Source organism: Rousettus aegyptiacus, unplaced genomic scaffold (genome assembly GCF_014176215.1).
Source record: "Rousettus aegyptiacus isolate mRouAeg1 unplaced genomic scaffold, mRouAeg1.p scaffold_m13_p_20, whole genome shotgun sequence".
NCBI classification, from domain to species: domain Eukaryota; kingdom Metazoa; phylum Chordata; class Mammalia; order Chiroptera; family Pteropodidae; genus Rousettus; species Rousettus aegyptiacus.
This window is the reverse complement of record NW_023416296.1, coordinates 1043935-1067656: the sequence shown is the minus strand read 5'-3', so window position 1 is coordinate 1067656 and position 23722 is coordinate 1043935. Positions and strand designations below refer to the sequence as shown.

The 23722-nt window shown below is 60.7% G+C and overlaps 3 protein-coding genes across 3 annotated transcripts; all 3 read left to right on the top strand.

Annotated features, from left to right (window-relative positions):
- The first annotated feature begins 1210 nt into the window (after nt 1-1210).
- LOC107510165 (keratin-associated protein 10-12-like) lies at nt 1211-1987 on the top strand. Its single transcript, XM_016143431.2, has one exon. It carries the CDS (start codon nt 1211-1213, stop codon nt 1985-1987), a length of 777 nt encoding a protein of 258 aa, XP_015998917.2.
- Nucleotides 1988-9694: 7707 nt separating this feature from the next.
- Nucleotides 9695-10546, top strand: LOC107510166 (keratin-associated protein 10-7-like). The gene is made up of 2 exons (XM_036238137.1): nt 9695-9931; nt 10031-10546. Exons 1-2 carry the CDS (start codon nt 9695-9697, stop codon nt 10544-10546), a joined length of 753 nt encoding a protein of 250 aa, XP_036094030.1.
- Nucleotides 10547-16973: 6427 nt separating this feature from the next.
- On the top strand, nt 16974-17972 carry LOC107510167 (keratin-associated protein 10-8-like). Its single transcript, XM_036238145.1, has 3 exons — nt 16974-17159; nt 17289-17370; nt 17509-17972. The coding sequence occupies exons 1-3, from the start codon at nt 16974-16976 to the stop codon at nt 17970-17972; spliced, it is 732 nt and encodes a 243-aa protein (XP_036094038.1).
- Nucleotides 17973-23722: the final 5750 nt, after the last annotated feature.

The following is a 23722-nucleotide window of genomic DNA, read 5'->3' as shown; positions in this document are numbered from 1 at the left end:
CCTCATGCGGGGGAACCATCACGCGGGGGAACCATCACGTGGGGGAACCATCACACGGGCGGACTGTCACCCGAGGGAACCATCACGCGGCAGAACCATCAAGCAGGGGGACGATCACGCGGGGGGGGGGGGGGGGGGGGGGGGGGGGGAACATCACGCAGGGGAAACTGTCACGCGGCGGAAACATCACGCGGGGGAACCATCACGTAGAGGGACCATCACGGGGGCGGGCCGAACCCCGGGGCCACCTGGCACACGGCGGGATCATCCTACGGGGAGACCTGCTGCACAGAGAACACACTCGGGAGGCGGAAAGCACCAGAGGGAGGGAAACCGACCTAGCAGAGCCCCAAAAGCCCCGTGGAGATTATGTGCAGAAGAAAAGAGAAGTCGATGACGTTGCAGTCTGGCTGGGTGGCCCCAGGAATTTTCCTGCTAACAGTCAAGACCATCAACAGGAAGCACAAGCGATCCTTGTGGGTCGCGGGCCGGTGGCCGCGGCTGCTCCGTCTGCAGCGGCGCCAGGGGGCGCTGCGGCACACGCGCAGCTCCGTGGTGTGGGGCAGATGCAGCCCGCGTGGCAGGGCGTGGCCGGCCCGGCGTCAGGTGGACGACAGGCATGTGCACTGCCCACCCGGGGAGGACACGGCGGTGCGCCACCACATTGCCCACCACCATCGGCTTGCCACGCGCCCTGGGGAGGTCCCTGCACCACAGGGGGTGCTGGGGCCCCGCGGCGAGTCACGTCCGGGCCTCAGGCCCTCGCTGACCTGGGCTCTGCAGCTCGCACTCTACAGCGACGGCGCCGGAAGAGCAGAGTCCCTGGTGTGCGCAGGACCTGTCTCTGTTGTCACACAAGGCCGCCGGATTAGGGGAGAGAGGACGCCACACGGCCAGCGCGGCCTGGCAGGAGCCAACTTCACACATGCACTCCCCCGACGGCACAGACCAGAGCAGCTTAGCACGGACCCCAAAACACAGCAGGAGTTTATGGCTGAGCGACGCCTCACAGAACGAAACACAGCACGGGCACTAATGAGAGTTCCCTGAGTCCCAGCACAAACAAGGAAGGGGCGTGGGGCCTCGCGATGGAAAACAAGCCAGGGAGGAGTATAAAAGCGGACAGCCCAGGCTCCTCACACACTCACACACTCACTCACACACTCACACTCACTCCCTCCTCCCAGCTCACCTCCTGCTCCACCCCGCCATGGCCGCCTCCGCCCTGTCCGTCTGCTCCAGCGACCTCGACTATGCCGTCCCCGCCTGCCTGCCCGGTGCCTGGGACTCTTGCACTGACTCCCTGCAGGTGGACGAGAGCCCAGAGAGCTGCTGCGCCCCCTCCTGCTGCGCCCCCACTTGCTGTGTCCCCAGCTGCTGCACCCCGGCCCCCAGCCTGACCCTCGTCTGCACCCCAGGGAGCTGCGTGTCCAGCCCCTGCTGCCAGGTGGCCTGCGGGCTCAGCCCCTGCCAATCAGCCTGCAGCAGCTCCTGCACAGCCTTGTGCTGCCTGCAGTCTAGCTGCCAGCCCTCCTGCTGCACCTCCTCGCCCTGCCAGCAGGCCTGCTGTGTGCCCGTCAGCTGCACGCCCGTCTGCAGCACGCCCATCTGCAGCACCCTTGTCTGCAGCACCCCCGTCTGCAGCACTCCTGTCTGCGGCACCCCCGTCTGCAGCACACTCATCTGCTCCAGGCCCGTGTGCTGTGTGCCCGTCTGCTCCGGGGCCGCCCCCTGCCCAGCCCCCTCGTGCTGCCAGCCCGGCCCCTGCCCCGCATCCTGCTGCAGACCCTCCTCCTGCGTGTCCCTCGTCTGCCGCCCCGTGTGCAGGCCCGCCTGCTGTGTGCCCGCCTCCTCCTGCTGTGCCCCCGCCGCCTCCTGCCGGCCCAGCTGCTGCCGCCCAGCCTCCTGCGTGTCCCTGCTCTGCCGCCCCGCGTGCTCCCGTGTGGCCTGCTGCGTCCCCGCCTTGGCCCAGAAGTCCTGCTGCTGAGTGATCTTCTTACAAGCACCCCAACCTCGATAGCTTACTGCCATTTACACCCCCGGATTCTTTACTAAGAGCCAAGGCTGCTATCAATCCCCCCTCGTGTGCTCCCGCAGTGGGCAGTACAGTCCCCTGGCCACCACTGTGCATGTCTCCCCCTGGGATCAGCCCACCCACTTCTTCAAGTACTGACTGTCCCCCAGTCAACATGCCGTGCCACCAAGCCCAGGTTGGCAGTGACTCCAGCGCGGACAGCTTACTCCCGGCCCGAGCTGTGTGGCGGGGAGGCGGGAGGGAGCCACCCCCACCGCCCGCCGTGCTGGTGTCTTCCCCTTCCCAAGTTCCGTGTGTCCTCTGTCCCTGCAATAAACTCTTTCCCTGATGCATTCAATCAGAATTCATGTGTGTTGTTTGTGACAAAGACCCCTGTCAGGACGGGCCTCCGTGTTCTCGCCCCTTCACTGGTTTCCATGAGCCCCCATCGCTCTGGCTACGTGTTCATCCAAGGGAGGACCACATCTTCTGGACCGAAGGCTGAGTAACCTGACGACCGTGCTGCCTTGAGCGGGGGTCGCCCTTCAGGGGCGACGGCCTGGACCCGCTCTGTTCAGGGCCCCCAGTCCAGAAGGGTGAGCCCCCAGGCCTGTGCGGGAAGGAGTCAGCACAGCGGGCCAGGGCGGCCGTCCCTGTGTTGTCCCCCGGGGCCGGCCCTCGGCTGGCACTAGGAGCGTGAACTTCCGAGGGTTCCCATCACCATGTGACCAGAGTACCTCACGGGGCCTAAACCGTCTGCACCGACGCTGTGGCTGGGCTGGCACCTGCTCCCCCTCTGGAGCCTGCAACTTGGGGGCGTGCTGGGCAGAGGTGCCACGTAACCTGCCCCCAGTAAAAACCCGGGTGCTGGGCCTCTGACGAGCTCCTGCAGACGACATCTCACACGTGCTGTCACCACTCCTCGGGGATTTAAGTGTGTCCCTGTGTGACTCCACCGGGACAGGCTCTGCTGGCTGCACTGGTGTCCCCGACCTCTCCCCACGCACGTTTGCCCTGTGCTAACTTAGCGCCGCTTGCTGTGCCCCAGGAATGCTAGAGTCGTACGCAGGGGAGCATCAGTAAAAGCTCTGCTCTCGTCACCGGCCTCCATGCCGACCGCGCGCACCTGGGGGGTGCAGTAGTGAGGCCTGGGTCCCTCGGGCCCTCTTGCCATCACCAGCTTTGGGAACTTGGGGGGACTCTTGTACGTGACACCTGGAAACTCGTGTCCACCTCGTGCCCCATCGCAGGTCCTGCGGGCTCCATGGCTACATCCTAGGCTCAGCGCCCACAGGCCACGTGGCGGAGAAGCAGCCCCGTGGCACAGGTGCGGGCCGTGCACTGCCAGCCTGGCGCAGCGAGGCCGGGAGGCGCGGCTCGGCTCGGGGAGACACGGGCGGTCTGCTGGCCCGGGGCGCGGCCCGTCCCGCGGGGATGGCCGGGTGTCCTGGCCTCACACACACACTCACAGCGGCCGCACGCCCCGCGCCCCAGCACAGAGCCAGCAGCTGGGGCGCAGCGGGCAGAGGCCAGGACGCCGCCTGCGGACTCAGCCTCTGGGCTGGGCCAGCTGGGCGCAGGCACCGGGAGATCACAGGCGGCCACGGCGCGGAAGCCCGGAACGCGCAGGAGAGCCACGCCCCCGGCGCACGGCGCATGCGCACGCGCGACTCAGCGAAGCGGCGCCCGGAACTGCAGAGCGGAGCGCGCAGGCGCCGGTGCTGCGACGTCCGCCCGCCGCGCCGTCCGCCGTGAGGGCCGCCGCGCCGCCCCGCCCCGCCCCCGAGCCTACTGCCGGTATCCCGGCCCTGACCTCGCGGGCCCTGGCTTTGCCAGTCCGCTGAGGAAACATCTCTCACCACTACTATTACTTTTTTTTTTGGCCTAGGCACATGGCACCCGGAGGTGTGGATGCACCATTACTGATTTGCGCAGTACCGGGGGGACAGGCATGGAAAGTCGCACTAGCGTTGGTCGTCAGAAACGCCGTCGCGGTGCGGCTCTCACGCACCTGTGTGCACTGCTGATGCATCTCATGGGGCTCGAATTTCTTGAAGTAAGATTTCCGGGCTGGAGAGGTGGCCAATTTTAAATTCTTAGAGATACTGACAAATGTCCTTAAAAGGGCTTTTCAAAAGAGTGCCTGGCGAGAGTGATGTCAGAAACGGTAGGGAGTGCGGAGCTCGCAGGCCCCACCCACGCGGAGACGCTGAGAACCGCTGGCAACGCCGTCAGAAGCAGCATTAGCTGAACGCTGAATAATGGTCGAAGGTTTACAGCAATCGAGGGAAGGCATCATCAAGAAGAAAAGCACCTGCGGCCAGGTGGAAGGGCTCTGGGGCGGTTTAGCAGACCCTCTCCCCGCTTCCCCGGCCCCGGCCCTGCGGCAGTCTTGAAGATGGCAGCCCGTGCGCCTGGCGAGGGCTCCCGGTGCTACAAAGAACACAGCAGACCTTGTCTTAGAAGATACGGGGTTGTCTGTGTGAACCTGTCTGGTGGCTTCCTGAAGGCCTCACACAAGGGGCTTGATCTTCTCATGACTCAGAACTCTCTCAAGGCATAAGAGCAACCACATGGAGACTGTTTGTCCAATGCGCCGGTCAAGGCACTCGAGGAAAGCGCCTCTCAGTTGTGACAAACAGAAGACACCAAAAAAAGCCTGAAATGAAAAGCTAGGAAATGCGATACTTTGAGAAATAAGGGTTTCGAAGATTCCACCAATTCGTAGGAGTCTAGGGGGCCCCACATGTACCTACAAGGGGGGTGCATGCACAGAAAAGACCCCAGAAGGCCCTGAGTGCTCACCTCTGGTTGGCCTTCAAGCTCAGACCAAGCAGGAAGTGAGGGGTGAAGGCACACCCCAGCACACGGAGCTGGCCGCAAAGTCTGGGGGAGATGCTTTTTGGCTCCAGGTGACAAAGAGGACAGTCATTACAAAAATAGTTTGGAAGAGTTGTTAAACAAACAAACAAAAAACAAGCCACAATAATAAGCAACAACAAACTATAGGGAGGGAGGAGAATCTGCTATCCAGAATCATTACATTATAATATTAAAATGTCCAGTTTGCAAGAAAAATTATGAGGCATGTGAAGTCCAGGAAGTGAACTTACTAGACAAAGCCTTTAAATCAACTCTATCAATACACTCTCGGAGTTCGCCACGGACAAAGAGGTAAGAGGAACAAGAAAATAATGTCTCAGCAAATGGAGAATATCAATTAGGAGAGAGAAATGTGAACAGAAACCAAGTAGAAATTCTGGAATTGAAAAGTATAGTAATTGAAAACTTCACTAGAGGAGCTCAAAGAACATTTGAGCAGGCAGAAAAGAGAGTTAGTGGAAGTAATGATTCAGTTAGGTAAACTAAAATACTCCAGTTTGAGAAGCAGATAACAGAAGAAAAGAATGACGATAAGTGGGCAGAGCTTAAGGGACCTGCGGGACACCATCAAGCACAACATGTGCTAAACTGGAGTCCCAGAAAGAGAGGAGAGGGAGAAAGGAGCAGAATAAATGTTTAAGATATAATGGTCGAGTTCCAGTCACGATGTCCAAGTAGGGACACGCTGCGCCTACCTCTCACGACCACATCACAATCACAAGTAACCTACAGAACACCCATCATTGGGAGTCGCCTGCAGTCTAGCTAAAAAGCCCTACAACTGGGGACATACAGAGGAGGCCACCTTGAGACTGGTAGGAGGGGCAGATGTGAATCGGGCTGGGCCCATACCCACGTGTGGTGGTCAAGCATCAGAGGGACATCTTGGCGGCAGAGGTCCCTCTGAAAATTGAGGGGTCCCAGCCCCACAACAGGCTCCCCAGCCCAGGGCTCCAGTGCAGGCAAAAGAAGTCCCTGTAACTCTGGCTGTGAAAACCAGTAGAGATGGTGGATGGGTGGACGGGGTAGAGGGAGTCGCAGATGCTCCTCTTAAATGGCCCGCGTGCAGACTTCCCACTGACGGCCTCAGTCACTCTGAGCTCCCACACTGGACCTACTCAAAAGGCATCAGGAACAAGCTGAGAGGAACTGAGTTGTCTGGCTTCAGTGAAAGGGCTGGAGGGGCAGCTTTCTTCCAAACGGAAGTGCTGGCAGAAGCCACCGTTCCTCCTCCTCCTGGCGTCCAGACTCAAGCACCACCATATCTGAGTCTTCATCAACCTGGGTGACACTGCTCCCCTGCCCAGTTGATTCTCTGAGACCCCACACCCACCAACGTGGGGCCGCCCAAGCTGCTTCCAGTGACTGCTATACAAACGACCTGTCTTGGCTCATTCTGTGGACTTTTCTAAAATGTCTCAAAGATTCACAAACCCTAAACAACAGCATCTGACTTCAGCGTGCCCCATACCTCTTGCTAAGCAGCCCCAAGCCCGGTTCATTGAAGCATTATTTACAGTAGCCAAGATATGGCGGCAACCCGGATGTCCATCAATGGAGGAATGAGGTCTTGCCATCTGCCACAATATGAATGGACCTAGAGGTTACTGCACTGAATGGAATCAGACACAGAAAGATGAATGCAACATGGTCTCACTTACATGTAGAATCTAAAGAACAAAATAAACAAAACAGAAACAAACTCATGGGTACCGAGAACATTTTGATAGTTGCCAGATGGGATGGGGGTTGAGGGGTAGGTGAAAAGGGGAAGGGATAAAGAAGTACAAACTGGTAGTTACAAAATCATCACAGGGGTGTAAAGTACAGCGCAAAGAATATAGTCGATAACATTGTCATTACTATGTATTATGCCAGGTACTCACTAGATTTATTGGGATGATCACTTCATAAGTTATATAAATGTCTAATCACTATATCGTACCCCTGAAACTAATACGATATTGTATGCCAACTGTAATTGAAAATTTTAAAAATTATTTTTAAGAGATATAGTCAAAAACTTCCCAAATTTGATGAAACATGAGTCTACACATCCAAGAAGCTCAATAAACTCCAAATAGAATAAACTCAAAGAGAACCACACTAAGACACATTGTAATTAAATTATTGGAAGACAAAGATAGAGAATTTTAAAGGGAGCAAGAGAGAGGTTAACAGTCAATTTTCCATCAGAAACTGTGTGGCCAGAGGCAGTGGGAAGCCATTTTAAACTGCTTTTTTAAATCATCAATCAAGGAGTCTAACAAAGGACAATTTAAGACATTCCAGATAAATAAAAGTTGAAAGAGTTCATTACTTGTAGACCTACCATACAAGAAATAATAATTCCAGCTGAAATAAAAGGGCACAAATCAATAACATGGAGCCACGTGAAGAAATAAAAACACCAGTCAGTTTCAGGTTCAGTAGCTGGTGTGTTTTAAGGATTTTTCCACTATGTGTAGATCTAATGTTTTGATGAATCGTTGTTCACAGTATTCTTTTATAATCCTTTTTTATTTAAGGTCAGTAATAATGCCCCCATTCTTCTTATTTTAGTAATTCGAGTCTTCTTTCTGTATGTCGATTTTGCTCTTCTTTCCAAGAATCGACTTTTGGTTTCATTGTTTCTATCATGTTTCTAGTCTTTATTTCATTAATCTGTGTTCTAATTTTTTATTTCCTTTCTTCTGCTGCTTCGGGTCTTGTTTGTTCTTTCTCTGGTTCCTTAAGGTGTAAAGACAGGTTATTGATTTGAAATCTTTCTTCTTTTTTAATTAAGTGTTGACAGCTATAAATTTCCCTCTGAATATTGTTTTTGTTTATCCCATAAGTTTTAGTTTATCATGTCTTCGTTTGCATTCATCTGAAAGTGTTTTCTTCCTTGGCCCGCTGATAATGTTTACATGTGTTGTTTAATTTCCACATATTTGTGAAATTTTCAGTTTTCTTTCTGTAATTGATTTCTAGTTTCATTCCATTGTGGTCAGAGAAGATAATTTGAATGATTTCAATGTTTTTAAATGAACTGAGATTTGTTTTGTGGCCTAATATATGGTCTAATCTGGAGAATATTCCCTGTGCACTTGAGAAAAAATATACCTTCTGCTGTTGTTGACGTGATCATTGTGTACATGTCTGTTAGGTCTAGGTAGTTTTTAATGCTCTTCAAATCCTCTATTTCATTATTTATCTTGTATCTAATTGTTCTATAATTTAATTTTTATTAACAGAAATGACTTATTGAAGTCTCCAAGTATTATTGTAGAACTGGAACTGCCTCTCTAATTCCTCTTTTATGTATTTTGGACGTTTAGGTTGCTAGCTGCATATAGGTTTGTAATCTTCTTAATATATTGACCCTTTCAGCAATATTTAAAATCTTTGTCTTACAATAATTTTTGACTCAAAGTCTATTTTGTCTGATGTTATTATGGCCGTCCAGCTTTCTTTTGGTTACTATATGCATAAATACCTTTCCCCACCCTTCGCTATCAATAGTCTTGTACCTTTGAATCTAAAGTGAGTGAACTGACTCAAGAATAAATAAGAAACTTAACACAAGTAATGAGACTGAATCAGCAATTCAGAAGCTCCCCTAAAAGAAAAGCCTAGGACAAGATGGCTTCAATGCTGAATTCTACTAAACGTTTACAGAAGACTTAACACCAACCTTCCTCCAAACTTTCCAAAACACACACACACACACACACACACACACACACACACACACACACACGCTAAGCGTTTCTGAGCAGCAGCGCTGGGCGTTCTCAGCATTGTGACCCTGGCGGATCTTACAGGTGGGACATTCACGTTTTAATGTGAGAAACTGCATTACTGATGTCAAGTAGCATTTCCTGCACTTATTGGAAATTTGAATGTTTTGAATTTTGTATTTGATTATTTTGTATCTTACCCTGTTTCAGTCGACAGGACGTTCTGATCCTCGTGCTAACCTGCCATCTGTCGTGCATATTACAGTATTTTCCGGCAGTTCAATATCCTTAACTAATGTACCATAAGGTTCCCCTTGGGTTGCGATTGATTTCATGTCAGAAATGGATTGTCCCCCAGCCTCTCCTCTCCGGCCTGGTGACACCGGCCTGCTCTGGGTTAACCCACCCACAGGTCCTGATGGGGACCACCTCTCCCAGGACAGCTGACCACAGGTGCTGTGACGCACTCCAGGGCCCAAAGGCCAGGCCCTGAATCTGGTCATCCTAGCAGGAGCCCAGCGCAGGCCTCGGGGACGTCCTTCAGTCCTCAGGCCTCAGCCTCGCCATTGTCACTGCCCTCGACTAACATCACAGAAGTTCACAGACCCACCAGGAAGGGCCCATCCTAACGCTACCTCCTCCCCAGAACGGGCAGCTCTGTCCACGTCTGTCCCAGTCACAGGCCAGGCCAGCTCAGGTGAGGCCCGCACACAAAGGCTGCTACACACAGAGTGCGTCCCCATGGTCCCAGGTGGCACATGACCTGCCAGAGGCTACCACTTCCTTCCAGGTGTCCCTGTGGGGGCCGGACTCAGGCCGGAATGGCCAGCCCTGCCCAGGACAGTCCAAATTTTATGAGCCCAGCAAGGGCAACTCATGACAACAGGACCGGCCCTGATGAAGGTGCTCACGGCACAAACACAAACAAGGAAGGCAGGGCGTGGGAGCCTCGCGCTCGGACAACACGCACCCAGGGGGTATAAAAGCCGACGCCTGAGCACCACACACACACACTCACTCACACTCAACACACTCACACCCTCCTCCCAGCTCACATCCAGCCCCACGCCCCGCCATGGCCGCCTCTGCCCTGTCCGTCTGCTCCAGCGACCTCAGCTACGCCAGCCGCGTCTGCCTGCCCGGTGCCTGGGACTCTTGCACTGACTCCCTGCAGGTGGACGAGAGCCCAGAGAGCTGCTGCGCCCCCTCCTGCTGCGCCCCCTCCTGCTGTGCCCCCAGCTGCTGCCAGCCCTCCTGCTGTGTCCCCAGCTGCTGCACCCCGGCCCCCAGCCTGACCCTCGTCTGCACCCCAGCGAGCTGCGTGTCCAGCCCCTGCTGCCAGGCGGCCTGCGGGCTCAGCCCCTGCCAATCAGCCTGCAGCAGCTCCTGCACGGCCTCGTGCTGCCCGCAGTCTAGCTGCCAGCCCTCCTGCTGCACCTCCTCGCCCTGCCAGCAGGCCTGCTGTGTGCCTGTCAGGTGCACGCCCGTCTGCAGCACGCCCGTCTGCAGCACCCCCATCTGCAGCACCCCCGTCTGCGGCACCCCCGTCTGCGGCACCCCTGTCTGCGGCACCCCCGTCTGCAGCACATCCATCTGTAGCACACCCGTCTGCAGCACACTTGTCTGCTCCAGGCCCGTGTGCTGTGTGCCCGTCTGCTCCGGGGCCGCCCCCTGCCCAGCCCCCTCGTGCTGCCAGCCCAGCCCCTGCCCTGCATCCTGCTGCAGACCCTCCTCCTGCGTGTCCCTCGTCTGCCGCCCCGTGTGCAGGCCTGCCTGCTGCGTGCCCGCCGCCTCCTGCTGTGCCCCCGCCGCCTCCTGCCGGCCCAGCTGCTGCCGCCCGGCCTCCTGCGTGTCCCTGCTCTGCCGCCCCGCTTGCTCCCGCGTGGCCTGCTGTGGCCCCACTTCGGCCCTGAAGTCCTGCTGCTGACCGGCTCGCTCCTCGCCTCTGGAGCTGCTGTCCCTGCTCCTGAGCCCAGCCCGCCTCTCCCGGGGTCCCTGGAGCCGTCTGCGGGCGCCAGGACCGCCCCCTCCCCACGGGGGACACACAGCTGCTGCCCCGTGGGATGTGGGCGCACCGCCATCCGCTCCTGAGAAGAGGTGACCCACAAATCCCGCACCGGGGTGGACCGCGGCCCCGGGAGCCTCCTCCGCAGTCGGGTCGCTCGCCCTCCCTGTGACAAAGGCCAATTGCTATAATCAATAAACACTCGTGTCGGGACCCGCGTTTGTGTTCTTCGCCTCCCCTGAGCCCGGCCGCCGCTCCGGACCGGGGCTGTGGGCTCCGTCGGGCCGGAGCGGGACAACAGAGACTTATGCTCACACCCCAGGCCAGGGCAGCCGAGCGACCGGGTCAGAGGGCGGATGCCACCTGCGCGCCGTTTCCCTCCCCGGCCCCAGCGCCCACCCCTGCGCAGGGGCGGCCCTCCGGGGCCCGCCCCAGAACGCGGGCGCCGTGCGGGAGGCCCGGATCCTGAGTGGACCTGGGCTCCTGCCCACGCTGTCCCCCTGCCCGCCCGGGTTAAGGGGGCTGGGGAGCAACAGAAACCCTGCTGGCCAGGGTCCGTGGGACAGTGCCCTGCAGGAGGACCGCCACGGCCGGGGTCCTCTGTGCTGTGAGCTCCGTGGGTGGGAGGCCTCTGGGCGACGCTGCCTACAAGCCACATGGTCTGGCGCACCCTCAGGGGCGAGGACGGCATGTGCTCAGGCTGGGCACACGTAATGACCCGGAATCCAGGTGCAAAGCAACGGCAGGCAACAGCGAACGCATAAACGCGGCCGCGGCCGCTGAAGCTTGCTGGGCAAACGGGCGGCGGGCCAGCTTGGCCCCACGCACCGCCGGGCGCGGACTCCTGCCGAGTGTTCCCTGTGCGGAGTGAAAGCTCCGAGGACCTCGTCGCCTCCAAGTCCTCACCGACGGCGTGAGACAGAAAGGACCAACAGGACACACGTCTGAGTCGAGCCGGGGCAAACCTCACGAGCCGGAATCAAACCAGAACGTCCTGTCTGCAGGGCGGGGGGCGGAGCCTGGCGTCTGCACCAAGCTCATCCGTGGTGGACCCCAACACAGCAGAGCGCGTCCCGGGGACGGGGAGGCCAGGGAGCTCGGTGAGAACGGCCACGAGGACGTCAACAGCTGTGCCCCGTGTGTCCGGGAAGGCCGCCGGGGAAGCAGCCCGCAGACATCACCGCCCTCCGCCTCACGCCACCGCGAGGCACCCCAGCTGCTCCGCCTGCTGCCCGCCCAGCGCCTGCCAGGCGCCCTGCTGCCGCCCCTGAGCTGCACGCCCGCCGTGTGCACGGCCCCTCTCCCGCCACTCCTCCAGGTGCATCCAGCCCTCCTGCCCCGCCCCGGCCTGCAGACCCGTCTCCTGTGGTGCCCCTTCCCGCTGCTGACCACGTGTCTCCTGCCCAGCTGCTCCCAGGGCAGACGGGGCCGCCCTGTGGCTCTCCCGCAGTGAGTCCTCGGCGGCCTCCAGGGCCTGCACGTGCCAGGTGAAAAACACATCCAACGAGCCCCCTGCACCCCAGGGGAAGAGTGTGGCAAGTGACCTGGGTCTCTTGGGACCCCATGTCCCTCAGGAAAGCCCAGGTTTGCAGGGTCCTCCTCTGTTGCCAGCAGGACCCTTCACCCTGTGTGAGGCAAATAAACCATGCTGTCCCTCTGTCCTGTCTTCACACGTGTCTCGGTCCTTCCCATGAAGGCGGTCACCTGCGCGAGCACCACAGCCCCTCCCCGGGAGCAGGGCTTGAGTCGAGTCAAGAATGTTGTCGACACGACAACCTGCTCACAAACAGAGCACAGAACTGATATGAACACAGGGACCCGGGCCCCGCTTCTGCCAGAGGGACGGGCAGACAGGCGACAGGGGTCAGAGCCGGCGCAAAGCGCCCAGCACAGCAGGTGCAAACAGGGCGATCACGTGTCGGGCACGTGGGGGGGTCACAAGAGTCGCGATGCCACAGCCACGTATAAAGGCCACCGGGGCAGGGCTCACAGGCCAGCCTCGTCCTCCACCCCGACCCCATGCCAGCCCCATGCCGTGGGCCACACGGGCTGCCCTGCCGGTCCCCTGGCCTGCGCCCCACCTGCTGTCCTGCCCCGGGCTGCACAGCTCTGCTGTGCGGCCCCGGTGTGGCTCAGCCGCCTCTGGCCAGCCGGCCCGGAGACATGCTGAAGTCACCTGAAGTCTCCCGGGGTCTAAGAGAGGCAGATCGGCGGCTGCTTCCGGCGTGTTGGGGTGAAGCTGACCGGGGCAGGGCAGGAGAGGGCATCCTGGGGCGTAAACCTTCAGCTCCAGTTAACGACACAACGCGTTCGGTGAAGTGCGCCGATGTTTGTAACTCACGCTGAGACGCGTCACAGAGTCGGACGGGTGGCAGAGGGCGGCGTGACGGGCACGTGTCTGGCGGAGCAGGCGGGGCCGCGTCAGCTGCAGCACCCAGAGACAGTCCATGGGTACAAACGGTTCAATTCTTTCAACTTTCAGGGCATTTGAAATTTTTCACAACAAAATGAAAATAACAGTGAAGAGCTAAGCAGCTTAAAATAACAAAAATGTTTGCAAAAAACAGAAGCCACAAGTTGGATCCCCGCTTTGGAGGAGAAGTTCATGAAACCTCTCCCCCTCGCCCGCCCCTCCCTCCCTCTCTCCCTCCCTCTCTCACTTTTAGACACACATTCTTACCCAGGCGACCTCTGCGTAAGACCTCCTTAGAACGTGATTTTAAGACCTCGTCCCTTTGAGTCCCTCTCTCCAAGCTTCCGGAGATAATGGTGTTGGCATGCAGGTCATGGGTGCCAGGGAGCAGAGCTGAGAGCGGAGACTGGCATTCGCCCTCTGTCTCTAAAGACTTAGGTCGTTTAGGGAGTGCGATGAGCCTGCCAATACTTGGAGCTGACTTTCTCCACGATAAGCTCATTATTCAAGAAGGCATAAGTCTCCATCAGGACACTAAAACCCTAAAACCTGACGGACGTTCCCTGCGGGGACCTGTTCATCTGTACTGCACTGACTACAGAAAGACACATGAGAAGGATGTTATACATCGATAACAATAATAAAAAACTCAATTGATCAAGAAGATACCAGAGCTGTAAACATACATGCACCACGCAACAGAGACACAGAGTACACGAAGCGGACGAGGATGGGGCTGAGGTGAGCGGCAGATGGCTCCCTGAGGCGGAGGGAGGCTTTGGCGGGCCCCGGGGGGTCATGGGCGGGACACCGGGCGGGCAGGAGGCGGGGGAGGAGACGGGCCTTCACCCCACGGGGCGCGCCGAGCCCCGCACCGCACAGCGAGGCGGCGGGAACGCCGGCCCGTCGCAGCCCCTCAAAGCGCCGCGAGCCGCCGCCGTCCGGAAAGGGAAACGCCGGTGCTCGAGCTCACGAAGCCGACGGCGGCCTCGAACAGCCAAGGGTCTTGAAACGGGAAGCGAAGTCGGGGATCCACACTTCCTGCCGCCGACGTGCTTCGGCAGCGCAGGAATGACGACTGCGGCTTGAGGCGCGAGGACAGACCCACGGCCGAGCCCCGAAGGGCCAGTCCGGAAACGGACCCATGCGGTGTGGCCAGCTGATTTCCGACAAGGGTTCAAACCCATCCGACGGCGCTAAAAGCATCTGTCGACAAAAGCGCTGGGGAAGCCAGACTCCGTGCGCCGCCAATGCAGTGGGAACCCCCCCCCCCCCCCGTCACCCCATGTACAAAACTCAACGCAAAACGGAGCCACGTCCTAAATGCAAGAGCGAAACCAACGAAGTCTCAGCAGGAAACACGGCGCGCGCTTCGCGACCTTGGGTTTGAGAACGGAGTCTGCGCCATGCCGCCGAAAGCATGAACAGCACGAGACCAAGCGACCCGGACGTCGTGGTGGTTCAGGGCTGTCGCGGGCGGGCCGCACAGGGACGCCGCGGCGGCGGGTGGCCCAGCGCGCGGCGCCGGCTCCCGGTCCCTGGCACCTGCGTCTGCATGCTCCTCAGAGGAGCACCCCAGGCAGGCTGGAGCATCAGCCACCCCAAGACGCAGCGGTCGCCCCCAGGTAGCGGTCTCTGCCCCAGAAGCCCGGACTGAGCTGCTGGCGCTTGCACCAGGGGAAGGAAACGTGGGAGGCGCCCTCTGCAGAGGAGCCGGCCGCTTACTCGAACTTGACTGGCGGCCGAGGGCCAAGGATTCGTGGACTCTCCCGCAGGGCTGGGAGCCCTGTGGGCAGCTGTTGGGGACGCAGGGGCAGAGCCTCTCGGGGGAAGGGGCTTCCCTGCACGTGAGGGCTCCCCAGCTGCAGGCGCTTCTTCAGCCCCGTGGCAACGGTCCCCTCCCCCAACACCCGCGCACTCCGCCCCAGCATCCCCTGCCTCCTGCCACGGTCCCCAACGCTCATGCCACGAACTCCGCCCCAGCAAGAATTCGAGGTCCGACAACAGGACCTGTCCCCTGCTGTACTCCTGTCTCCAGGGTTCCCTTTGCTTTGAAGTCAACATGTTTAATTGAACTTTGTGATTTTATTTTTTGTTTCAAAAAAGTTTAAGAAATGGAAATGGGCAACTGAATGAAGACATATTTGAGCACCGAACAGAATATTTTTAACTATGTGAAATCTGTAAAAGTAAATAAATAAAAACCTGTGAATCAAAGGCTGTAATCGAAACCGCGAAAAGAAAGTGTTACGGAATGGGAGAAAATATTTGCAAATCATATGTCTAATAAGAGTTTAATATCCAGAATATATAAAGAACTCCTAAAACCCAACAACGAAAAGGCAAACCACCCAGCTGAAAGCTGGGCCAAGGACTCGAACAGACAGGTCTCCGAAAGAGCCAGACGAACAGCCGAGAAGCATGTGAAGGAGGCTCCACGCCAAGTTGTCAGGGAAACAGAACTCAGAAGCCACAGCGAGAGCGCACCTCACACCTAGCAGCCGGCTCGGCTCATTCAGAGAGATGAGGGAGCGGAGGGGGAGGGGAGGGAGGAGGAGGAAAGAAGGAAGGAACCTTCTGGTGAGGACGTGGAGAGACTGGAATCCTCTATCCTCTCCAGTGGGACTGTAAAATTTGCAGCCGCTGTGGAAACATTCAAAGAGTTAAACACGGACTCACCACATGACCCAGAAATTCCGTTCCCAGGAATAGACTCGAAAGAACGAAAAGGGCCTCAAGTCTTCCTTGCAGCCTCATTCACAACATCCAAGAGGTACAAATACCTGAGTGTCCGTCACTAGGCCTAACAGGTAACAAAAGGGGTCCACGAAAACAAGGGAGTTATTTGGCCGTGAACTTAAAGGAAGTTCTGATACATGCCACAACGTGGACCTCGAGGGCTGGATGCTCAGGCCACATTCCAGGGGCATCCCACAGGCCACGCCCACACCTGGCTCAGACTCGTCAGCGTGGCCAGGACCCCCATCACCCGAGACCCCTTCTTCTCAACAGAGAAGGCTCCACAATGCCTTTGCTCTTGACCTTGCAGCCCCCAGTCAAGGCCTCCGAACGCCGTCACCGTCACGGGGTCCGCGCTCCTGCAGCTAACTGCGCCTTCCGGGAAGCAGCTCCTCGCTCAAGGTGCATTTCCTCCCGCCACCGTTTCCAGCCACTCCCCCGGCCTCGCCCGGAACCCTGGTTTCTCAAGACTTTCCGTCCCTCAGCTCCCTGGAGAGCAGGGCTGTGGGTGAGAACACAGGCCCACTGGGCTCCGATCAAGGCCCTTCTGCTTGCTAGCGCGGCTTCCGTGTGAGTGCTTCGCTGTGCCTCGGTTTCCCCATCTGCAATGTGGGGACAACAACGGCACCTCCTCCCAAGGCTGGGGTGAGGGTTGAGAGTTAATACTTAGTAAGCTGCCCGACTACTTGCTGGCATGGCGAGACCTATTATTAAAGTGTTTGCTGATACGGTAAAAATAAACACAGCTCCAAACCATTCATTTGGTCTATAAATTCAGGAGAGAATTACACCCCGAAATAGAGAAGATATTTTAAAAAAATATATGCTTGTGATTCAATTGAGCACTGAGAAGGAGAAATAACAGCAAGAAGCCCCAGAAAGTTGCTCGGGGGGAGCCGTCGGGAGCCACCAGCCTCCCGTGTCCACGTCCAGCTGACACTCCTCTGCCCCTGGTCCCCAGCTCCATGGTTCCCTGGGCTCTGACCTCTCAGCAGTAATGACCTGAGCTACGTGTCACGAGTCCACAACAAGCGTCCATAGGTACCTGCTCCAACAACAAGGAAACAGGCTCAGTGACTTCATATTGGGACAACACCCCCACTCAGCTGTATATAAGCCCAGCCACCGCGAGCAGCTTACACACCTCACACACACTCACACACACACTCACACCCTCCTCCAGGCCCACGCCCCGCCATGGCCGCCCTGTCCGTCTGCTCCAGCGACCTCAGCTGCGCCGGTCGCGTCTGCCTGCCCGGTGCCTGGGACTCTTGCACTGACTCCCTGCAGGTGGACGAGAGCCCAGAGAGCTGCTGTGCCCCCTCCTGCTGCGCCCCCTCCTGCTGCGCCCCCTCCTGCTGTGCCCCCAGCTGCTGCACCCCGGCCCCCAGCCTGACCCTCGTCTGCACCCCAGGGAGCTGCGTGTCCAGCCCCTGCTGCCAGGCGGCCTGTGGGCTCAGCCCCTGCCAATCAGCCTGCAGCAGCTCCTGCACGGCCTCGTGCTGCCCGCAGTCTAGCTGCCAGCCCTCCTGCTGCACCTCCTCGCCCTGCCAGCAGGCCTGCTGTGTGCCCGTCTGTAGCACAAGTACCTGCTGCAGCACACCTGTCAGCTGCACACTGACCTGCAGCACCCCCGTCTGCAGCACATCTGTCTGCAGCACGCCTGTCAGCTGCACCCCCGTCTGCAGCACCCCCGTCTGCGGCATCCCCGTCTGCGGCACCCCCGTCTGCGGCACCCCCGTCTGCGGCACCCCCGTCTGCGGCACGCCCGTCTGCGGCACCCCCGTCTGCGGCACCCCCGTCTGCGGCACGCCCGTCTGCGGCACCCCCGTCTGCGGCACCCCCGTCTGCGGCACCCCCGTCTGCGGCACCCCCGTCTGCAGCACGCTCGTCTGCTCCAGGCCCGTGTGCTGTGTGCCCGTCTGCTCCGGGGCCGCCCCCTGCCCAGCCCCCTCGTGCTGCCAGCCCAGCCCCTGCCCCGCGTCCTGCTGCAGACCCTCCTCCTGCGTGTCCCTCATCTGCCGCCCCGTGTGCAGGCCCGCCTGCTGCGTGCCCGCCTCCTCCTGCTGTGCCTCCGCCGCCTCCTGCCGGCCCAGCTGCTGCCGCCCGGCCTCCTGCGTGTCCCTGCTCTGCCGCCCCGCGTGCTCCCGCGTGGCCTGCTGCGGCCCCGCCTCGGCCCTGAAGTCCTGCTGCTGACCAGCACCGCCCTCCAGGGCTACCAGGCACTGTGGGGAGCCCCATCTCCCCTCGTAGCTGCCTTCAGGATTTAACCCCAGCACAAGTGTCCCTGCATGTCTCAGGTGAAGGTTCGCTGGCCTCGAACCCTCACAGCCAGGCTTAGCGGGTCTGCAGCCTGCACATCAGGCCCAGACGAGCTGAGATGGCCCTCTCCTGCTATTGGGGGGTCCCCAGGTTGTTCCTGACTGCCATGGCCCCCAGCCCCTCTGCCCAGCTCCTGCCCCCCTCACGTTTGTGTCCTGAGCTGAGTGAATAAATCTTCAGTCCTGGCCGCTGCTGTCCTCTGTCCCAGCCTCACTGGGCCGGCATGGCCCTGACTTCCACAGCCTTGCACACAAGTCAGGTCCTGGGACCTTCTCTGATGGCACTGAGTTCTGAGGCCCACCCAGGGCGGCCCCTGCTCCTGTGTCTGACCTCTGGGCAACTCCAGGGTGGCTGTGGCCGGCCAATAACCAGCTGACCAGCGGGCCCTGGGGAAGAGGGTCCTGCTGCCCAGGCCTCGCTCTCCCTGGTGGGTCTGAGGACACCAGGGAACAGGGCCTAAGCTGGCCAGGCCAGGAGGGCTGGGCCGGGCCGTCCCAGGACAGAGCTGACACAGAGGGCCTCCGCACACGGCCGGCTTCCTCGCTCTCCCCTCGATCCCCACTGTTCTACTCAATGCCCCAGCCCTGCCGACGCGCCCCATGCAAGCTGACGACAGCTCCCTTCCCCCACCCAGGTCCGCCCTGGGTGTGGCAGAGGTCAAGGGAAGAGGCCAAAGGGTGAGCGACCCAAAGGGCCCACGCTCTGGGGTGCGAGGCCCTGGCTTGCCTCCTGCGTGGGGTTTTCCTGCAGGGCCAGTGCGGATGGGGCCCCCATGCCTCCCCGACTTCCCACGCCCAGCCCTGGCTCCTGGACCATCCCGGCCGCCCCGCCGGCCTCCACAGTCCCGCCTGTGCCACCTCCTCCCTCTCGTCCTCCCCTGCTATGCACGATCCCCCTCCCCCGCAGGAGGCCATGAAATCCAGCGAGGCGCTCCCCAAAGGGAGTGGCCCCTCGGGACGGGTCAAAGAGACCCCCTGACCATCCCCGGCTCCCCCTGGAGAATCTGGCCCTGACGCCCTGGGCTGGGCTGGGCTGGCTTTTCCAGAGCCATCCTCATGACAGAAGGTCCTCACGGAACCCCTCAGGGGGACAGGACCTGGAAGGTGCGGGTGCCAGGCCTGTACCCACAGCCCCTCCTGCACTGCCGCTGCTTCCACTGGGGACCCTGCCCCTCCCTCCTGGGCCCCTGCTGCGGGAGAGGAGGGGAGAAATCAACGCTCCCAGCTGTTATGGGGCCAGAAAACTCCCCAGGATGCTGCCCAGGGCAGCCCCCTCTGGCCAGCCTCACCTGCCCCCCGGAGACCAGTGGACTGGGCGCCCCCCCCCCCCTTCCTGTGGCCTGGACCCCTCTGGGCTGCTGGTGAACCCGTAGGCCGCTTCTCCAACACAGGTATTTAAGTGCACAAAATGTGACACTCCAGATTTCAAGGGGGACAGTCGTGTGAAAGACAAGTTACCAACGAATGAGATAGTGAGGTGGTCTTGCCATTAAGGCGTTAACCGGCAGGAGGAGCAGCGGCCTGGATGGGGACGGGGGACAGGATGTTCCTCCGATGCCCGTGACAGTCCCAGGTGACAGTCCCCACTGGACTGCAGCGTCTAGGCTGTAATGATGACGACAAAGAGGCAGTGTTTCCCGCTCAAGGTCACAGCCCGAATTCTACCACCGGGCCCCAGCACCGAGCCCAGCGACGCCAGCAAAGAACGCCCTGGTTTAACCAAAAGAAGCCCTTAAAGCCACCTGCTCGCGCGCTGTTCTGTTCCGCTCCGTAGGAACGTCAGCGGTCGCCTGTCACCGACAGTGGTGACCCCTTTCTGGAGGGCCCCAAACTCAGCCTCGCGCCCCCACCACGACCACCGCCCCGGGTCGCGCGACACGCAGTCTCCGGCGGAAGGTGGTCACTACGCGCAGGGCTGCCCGGAGCGCGCGCCGGGAGCCGGGCGCGCGCGGACCCTCCGGCGTGGGCGCGTCGCCGGTCCCGCCCACGCGCCGCGCCAGGTGGGACAGGCGAGCCGCGCCGGCGCCGTGGCAGACTTCGGAACCGCCCGCACACGCAAGTCCTGCGGCGGGGCCACGTGCAGCCGCGACAAAACCGTGAAGCACGCTTGTCGCCGGCGCGGCTATGCTCCGGGTTGCTCTCAGCGGCGCGCGTGCACGCACGCACACACTCACGCACGCGCACACACCGCCTCCCCTTGGGAGTGGCAGGACCCCTCCGCGTCCCCAGCGCTCCCCGCGGGCCCCACCTAGCCTGAAGATAAGGTCCCTTTCTGCAGATGCGACGGCGGGGCGGGGACGCGCGGGAGCTCAGGACCGTCCCGCCAGCCCCACCCCGCCGCCGGGGTCGCTCCGCCCTCGCGTGGCCCCGGCGGGGTCTCCGGGGCTCCTGCAAACGGACCCTGGAGTCGCCTTGGCAGCGAGGTTGGCATTTCTCTACCTCCCCCCAGCCCCCGCGGCGGGTAAGCGCGCCCGACGTTGTCGGACGTGCTCGTGAGATCGGACGCGCCTGAGACACCGGCTACCTGGATGGTGGCGCCGAGCCCCGCCCTGGGGGGCGCATGAGAAGTGCCGCATTAACAGACGGGGCGTCCACCCCGAGCTCCCAGCCCCTGTGAGGGCGGAGTGGCCGGGGAGGGCCCGGCTTTCACGTCCGCAGGCCCCTCTCCGCCTCTGAGCGGAGCTGGAGGAGCACGGTCCGCGGTGGGGTGGGGGACACGTGGTATCACCGTGGAGGTGGCCGCTTGGCGAGGAGGGTAGAGCAGAGAATCAGCGAGGCCCCAGCCCGGGGCCCGAGCCCTCTCCGGGGCGGTCCAGTAGGCCGGGATGGGACGCAGAGGGCGACAGCCAAGGACCACGCCCCCATCCGTTTTCCCCCAGACTCTCAGGATGGGGAGAGAAGTGGGCGCCTCCCACCCCTCCGCCACCCCATCACCAGGTCTCCTCCAAGCCGGGACTCTGCTCGGAATCCACCTGGGAGGATGGGGGAGGAGGGGTGGGGCACTGGGGCGGGTCCCGCTGGAGGCCAGTCCAGACCCGGTGGCTGCCTGGGAATCCATGATTTAATCTTAAAGATTAAATAAAGAAGAAAAACACCAGCACGTAGGGTACGAGGTTCCATCATAAAAATGAATATTCTTCGTTTCCTGATTTCTGTGCAGAGAGGAAAAGCCCCGTCCTAATTGCGGGGAACGTTTAAAGGAAATGTGCGTCAGGTGACAGCGCCCTGGCTTGGCGCGTGGCCTCGGTGTGCGTGGGGGCGAAGGGGGAGGGTGGTCCCTCAGACTTGTTTTCCGAGAGACCAGGGCGAGGGCGTGCCAGGGTCTCCTGCAGAATGCGGGCCTCGGAGCTCGTATTGATGGGGTCATTTATTTAATATTGCGCATGGAATTTTGCTAAAAGTGACCAATGAAAAGCTTCAGCACTACAAGTGTCTCCAATTGCTAGCCCCTCCCCAGCCCCTCAGAATTGTTGAGCGCGCGAGGCGGTCCCCACGGCCCCCGCGACCTCCCAGAGCCGTGCGGGGACCGGCCCGGGGCTGGCTGCTCAGACTCCGGGGGCCGGTGCGCTGCAGCTCCGAGGGGACAAAGGACAGCTAACCGCAGCAGGCCGAACTGCAAAAGGCAGAAGGCTTTGCGCGTGCGGGCGCGAACCGCCAGCAGGGGGCGTCGCCCAGGGACCGCACTTGGCGACGCGCCAGCTGGCGTCCGCCGCCCGCGGAGCTCGCCTTACGGAAGCGAAGGACGCGGTCAGCAGAAGGATCCTGGGAGCACCCGGCGGGGACCGGGGCGCTTCCTGCCCCAGGTGCGCGGGGAGACAGACGCCCCCCACTGGGCCGTCTTGGGCCGCACACCCCAGCTGGCTTTAAAAGGCAAATTCGGCCCCATCATTCTCTAGCTCCAGGGATGCAGGCACCCCAGGTCTGACCACTGCACCCACTCCTGAACTCAGTCACCCTGGGGTCCCCCACACCTGCTGAAGCCTTAGCCCAGGTGGCTCCCCCACCCCGAAGGTCTCATCTGGACCCCACAGAGACGGGGCGGGGGGGCGAGGCGCGGGGGTTTCACAGCGCCGCGCCCCGCAGAGCTGCCCTTTGACTGCGGTGCGAGCTCCCAGGCCCGGGGACCGCGCTCCTGCGCCTGGCCGCTGAGCGGACGCACGAGGGATGCAGGGCACGTGCTTCCGGGTAACGCACGGCACGACACTGCTCTGCGGACACCCCACCTCCCCCGGCCCCCACCCCAGCCCTTCTCTCTGCCCAGCCCGTCAGCGACCCTGGCCAGCTGTCGCCAGGATGGCTCCGGCAATACACCTCCGCCTCGGCCTCCTGTCCCTCCGAGGAGACAAGCTGAGCTGGGATGAAAGCAGGGACTTTCCACCAGCACCCCCGCCCGCACGCGCAGCCCCCGCCCTGCCCTAGCGCCCTGTCGGAACGCGCCCACCCGCGGACGCCCCCACGCGCCTCGTGCAGCGGGAAGCGTGGACTTCCGGTAGGAGCCGGAGGCATCGTAGCAGACTGCGCGTCACCCCCTTGTCCCAAGGTGACTAGCTAGGCTCGGACTGGCTCCAGGGTCAGGGAGGCCAACCACACAAAAGGCGCCTGGGCCTGAACCCTGCCCGCGCACGCGCACCCAACCTGGGAGCGCGCTGCACCCCACCCACAGCCTGAGCCCCTTCCGCCCTCGCCCCCTGGAGCTGGTCCAGCTGGTCCAGTGCAGCGGCTCCCACTTGTTCTCGGGGCCTCTCAGGCTGAACTGAGACCCTGAGACTTGAAGGTCAGGCACCTGCTGTGCGGAAGGGCCAGACCCGCCCCCAGCCCTCAGGGGAGGGTCCCAGCCACACATCGCCCAGGCGCCCAGACGTCCAGACATGTGACCTCCGTTTCCCCCTCCGGAGCTGTGAGCTGGGGAGAGGGCCTTCGGGCCTGCTGGCGGGGACACCAATCAGTGGGGAGCTGGCTGGCAGCCTGGGGGTCCAGGTGCAGCCTCCTGGCCAGCCCTGCCCGCTCCCCTGCCCACCCCGTGCCCACTTCGGGGTCCAGGACACAGCGCCCACTGTCCCTTCCTCAGGAAAGCTGGGCAGAAGGGGCCATCATGCCTCTGGAGGAGGCGCCTCCCTCATGCCCCAGGCCACCTGGACTGCCCCTCCCCCGGCCTCCTCAACCTTGAACTTGAAGCTCTCCAGGCGCCAAGTCCTGTCTAGCTGAGCCACTGTCCCCTGTACTCCCAAATCCTTGGCCACTCGGGCCTTCCGCCTTCACCCAGACTTCCTGAGGTGCAGTTTCTCGCCGCTCTGCTGCCCCGTTGGGTGAGGACGCCCGAAAACCCCAGCCCAGAGGTCCCCACAGCCTCACAGTGTGACCTTAATTACAACCTAAGACTAGGGAGCGCGTGTGACCAGGGCGGGGAGATGGGGTGGTGGCCATCGAAGTGGCTTCTCCGCAGCACAGCGCCCTGCAGACAGGGGCACACAAGCCCGAAGCCCTCGCCTCTGCCCGGCAGCCCGCACGCCAGCCCCCGGCCGCCGCTCTGGGCCGGACGGCCCCGGACGTCACGGCCAAGGCCCAGCACGTCGCACTCGCAGTGACGGACACACGCGCAAGGCGCCCGCACGCTGGCGTACCTCC